The 4,658-nt window shown below is 36.4% G+C and overlaps 1 protein-coding gene across 1 annotated transcript; it reads right to left on the reverse strand.

Moving 5' to 3' along the window:
* Window positions 1–1,939: 1,939 nt before the first annotated feature.
* Window positions 1,940–4,658, reverse strand: LOC119644920 (mucin-5AC). The gene is made up of 2 exons (XM_038044664.1): window positions 4,568–4,658; window positions 1,940–4,479 (listed from the first exon to the last, which is right to left on the reverse strand). Exons 1-2 carry the CDS (start codon window positions 4,572–4,574, stop codon window positions 1,940–1,942), a joined length of 2,547 nt encoding a protein of 848 aa, XP_037900592.1. The 5' UTR covers window positions 4,575–4,658.

Below are 4,658 nucleotides of genomic sequence, written 5' to 3' on the forward strand. Positions count from 1 at the left end.
AAGGCGTGATATGCGCACCTCTAGGTCACATTAAATACAACCAAATCTCTTGACAGCAGTTGAAGTTTGGTTTAGAGTCGAATTGAAATGAATTAAGAAATAAAGAAGCATTGCTTTCAATAAGTTCGAAAAGGCTTCAGCTGATATCCGTTCTATACTGCTACTACTATTTTACGGATATAAATTTCAGGCTTTAAGGAACGTCTACTATCATAATTATTAGCGAAAGTATCTTTTTTTTTGCAGTCCGGATGAAATGTCAGCATATATTTTATACAAATATGGTAATTCGATCATTTCTCCTTCAATGAAAATCCTTTATATTGCGGTGAAGTATGCCTACTTTTAACAATTATCAAAAGCAATTATAGCAGCCGCTTTGGTAAACTTATCGCTTAGCCTAGCGATATTCCCAAGGGTTCCCCTTATTTAACTGAATTCTTTTCACGGTTTTTTAAATTGTTCTCAGATATTCTTGTTAAAACCGTTTTCTTGTATAGAGTCCAAATACGATCCGATGACTTTCAAGGCCGACCATTAAATACCCTACACCCCATTGCCTAACACAATTCTTATTTTTATTCTAGAACACGAAAAATTATATCTTCTTTCTATATAAAGGCATATTTTTCATATGCGTATTTATGGAGAATCGGGCCCAAAACGCAACCAAATGTAGTGTAGTCTTTAATCCTTACATAGGGCAAGATTCAAAAAGAGGCGTAGATGGTACAAATTTTGTACATTTCATTTTTGTATGAAATTACTATAATGGATCGATTTTCATCACCATATATTAAAACTTGGACTTCCCTGCTCTACAAAGCATCAATTTTCGTGAAAATCCTTATTAGGTTAGGATCCAAAAAATAGGCCAACATGTTACAAATTTGGTGCAGTTAATTTTTTTATATTAAATTAGTATTTTGATAAGGTATTGAAAATTATAATTTTTTTTTTTTTGGTGTGAACTTCAGTTTTTATTATATGAGAGGGAGCTGTAGCCGGTCCAACGTTTTTATACCAATTTAGAATGCCGAAGTACTACTACTTAACCGATTTTGTCGAGAATTTTTGAAAATTGAAATTTTTTTCATATAACGACACTTCCGAATACGGCGTTCTATGGGGAGTGGTCGAAAAAGTGCATCGATTCGAACTATTTTCAATAGCGTTCGTCTTCGTCAAAATATTTCGAAAATTGTGGCACGAAGACTGAACGCAAATTTACGTGGACAGAAGTCACACGGACAGGGAGGCTTACATTAATAAATACAGATTACGATTCTGAATCGATCGGTACAATAAAAGGTGGGGCCATCATAAGCCCTTCTGCGTGCTGCACAAATCCGCATTAACTTAATACCCCGTGTACCACAAGCGGGATAGGATATAAAGATTTTTTATTTATGATTGGGGAAAATTATGATTTGTATTTGCAATGCGGACAATCCTTGTCCAGTTGGCCGCGGATTTACAGTGAACGGGATGAGATGTTTCAATCGACTCTTCACAAGATTAGAATAGGATCTCTTTCCTCTAACAAAAATCGCCTAACGTGTTAATTGATCTACCAAGTTTTAAGAAGCATTGATTTGTTTTAGATATTATTTTTATGCGCAAAGTTCATACTGGAATAAGAAACACAATGGACTAAGTTCGTACATGAGATCACTTTAAATATGCTTGTGCTTCGGATATTGTGGAATTTTATTCCATTCCAGTTAATAAACAGCATATCGCAAATTTTGAATGTTTTAATCATTTTCGTTAATTATGCTTCCTTACTGTATAATATATCATTTAACTTTATTTCATTGATCTAAAAATTTTGTAAATACAAAAAATATTTTTCAAACATTCACATATCTTTCTTTATACGCTGATTTTATTGGGAAATTATTTCTTGTGCCAAAATGAGTTATTTCAACCAAAAAGGTCACCAACATTGTCGAGCGGAATCGGGTATACATTTTCCATAGATGCTATCAAATTTGTAATGATGTTGACAGTCGAGGAGAAAAGCGTAACCGTCAGAGCACTGATAAAATTGAGAGCAACGGCTTGCTGGAAATCGTGCCAATGGGTCTATGTTACATCGAGAATCTTCTTGCGGCAAGTCTACATCATTCACAGAACGATTGGAATCAGTATCCTCAGCATTAGCTGACATAACATACCGTGGTGTTGTAGTTACAAAATTCGAGAAGACTTTTTCTTTAGGCATTTGATTTATTTTTGCCTCTATAAGTGCTTCCGTACGTATTGCTACCGTTTTATCGCTACTTCCGATTGGTTCAAATGCACGATCAGCATATATATTATATATTTCGGGTTTATACATAATGTACAATTCCTTCGGGTCATCTGTTCCACGTGGTTGCCGCGCTAGGTAGAGAAGAGTCCCTATAATGGACTTCACTACATCGGCATCTACGATTTGCGTGGTCATGACATTTTGCGAAGAATTTTCGATTAAACGTTGCATAGCAATCAATTCATTGTCTTTTGTAGATATTGTCAGCGCAAATGTATCTGGTGTTGAATTTTTTTTTTCAGTTTCGTCACTTTCTTCCTTTACGTTCGCTTCATTAACATTAGCAGAGACTGTGTCTATATCTGTCGTAGATTCTGTCGTCGGTATCATTACTGAAGATGTTGATAATGTTGTTGATATTGCTGTTTCTCGTGTTTGCGGTGCTGTTGTTTCTGTTGTTGTTGTTGTTGTTTCTGCCATTCTTGTTGCTTCTGATGTTGTCGACGTTGTTGTTAGTGGCGTTGTTGATGTTGCTCGTTCGGGTATTGATAATGTTGTTGGTTCAGGTGTTGTTGATGTTGTTGGTTCAGGCGTTGTTGATGTTGTCGGCTCGGGTGTTGTTGATGTCGTAGATGTGGTTGCTTCGGGCAATGTGGATATTGTTGTTTCCGGGGTTGTCGACGTTGTTCTTTCTAGTGTTTTTGATGTCGTTGTCGACGTAATAGTTTCCGGTATTATTGATGTTTCTCTTGATATTGTTTGTTTTGGTATATTTGAGGTTATTGTTGATGTTGTCGAAATTGCTGTTGATGTTGTCGATTCTGGTGTTGTTGATGTTGTTGGTTCTAGTGTTGTTGATGTTGTTGTTGATATTATTGGTTCTGGTGTTGTTGATGTGCTTGTTGATGTTGTCGTTTCTGGTGTGGTTGATGTTGTTGATTCGGACGTTATTGTATCTAGTATCGTTGATGTTGTCAATGTGGTTGCTTCGGGCATTGTTGTCGTGGTTGGTTCGGAGATTGTAGATGTTGTTGTCGACGTTGTTCTTTCTGGTGTTTCTGATGTCGCTGTCGACGTAGTGGTTTGTGGTGCTATTGATGTTTCTCTTGATATTGTTCGTTTTTGTATATTTGACATTATTGTTGATGTTGTCGACGTTTGTTCTGGTATTGATGATGTGGACGATTCTGGTGTTGTTGATGTTGTTGGTTCTACTATTGTTGATGTTGTTGGTTCTGGTGTTGTTAACGTTGTTGGTTCTGATGTTGTTGATGTTTGTGTTGATGTTATTGGTTCTGGTGTTGTTGATGTGGTTGTTGATGTTGTTGGTTCTGGTGTTGTTGTTGTTGGTCTTGCATGTGTCGGCACCGTAGCTTCTAGCGCAAGGTCAACTGCTGTTGTTTCTGGTATAGTTAGGTTTTCAACCGTTATTGGCATCGAAGCGTCAGTTTCTGACATTGGTCCTGGCAACAACGGCTTGTCATATTTAAGAAGTTGTACATCATAATCAGCGTACACTAAGCATGGAACAAGATCTTCAAAAATACAAGATAACCTACTTTGGTCCCACATAAATGTTTTCGGACAATAGAATTCATGCGGTTCACCGCGGCTACATTTTATAAAATGCTTACAATCTGTTTCATGTGGTAAAAATGTTCCATCCGACATATTTACGCAAGGATTTTCGCGTTTGCGTGTATCAAGCGATAATGGTTCCTGAGTTTTATTATCAGTTTGCGCCGTCTCCGTGGAGGTTTCTTTAGTTATTATATTTGCCTCATTTTCACGCTGCGTTTCAGTAACTTTTTCATCCTCTGGTTTGTCTAATTCCGTTGAGCTTTGATCACTTAAATCATTATAATCTTCCGTTGTCATTATAGCGCTTGGTATAGCTGTTGTTTCTTCCGTAGCTGTTTCTTCCAGCTGTTGTTTTTCCAATTTTGCGGTCTCATACTCGCTGTATAGCATGCATTCAGTGGTATTTGCAGGAACACAACTTTGTGTGGTTGGATTCCAACGATATGTATGAAAGCAACGGAACTCAAACGGTTTTCCCATAAAGCATCTCATGAAACGTGTGCAATCATCCTTATGTGGCAGAAATGTCCCACTAGGTTCATTTTCACATATAATTTTAAAATTCGGATCTTCCGCTTTAACGGTATCAGTTAAGCGACTGCCAATTTGCAAAATTACAGTTAATAGGATCAAATTAATTACTGTAAAGAAATTTTGTTAATAATAAAAAAAAAAAAAAATAAAAAAACAGAAAAAAATAATGTATAATATACTTTAGGACAAACGGACCTTTCATGGCCTTTGCTGGTTACAAGACTACTGATTTTTTGTTTTTTGTCGTGAGCCCATAAACGATTTTATATGGTTAGCATTAAAAATG

This window comes from Glossina fuscipes, unplaced genomic scaffold, assembly GCF_014805625.2.
Source record: "Glossina fuscipes isolate IAEA_lab_2018 unplaced genomic scaffold, Yale_Gfus_2 1, whole genome shotgun sequence".
NCBI lineage: Eukaryota > Metazoa > Arthropoda > Insecta > Diptera > Glossinidae > Glossina > Glossina fuscipes.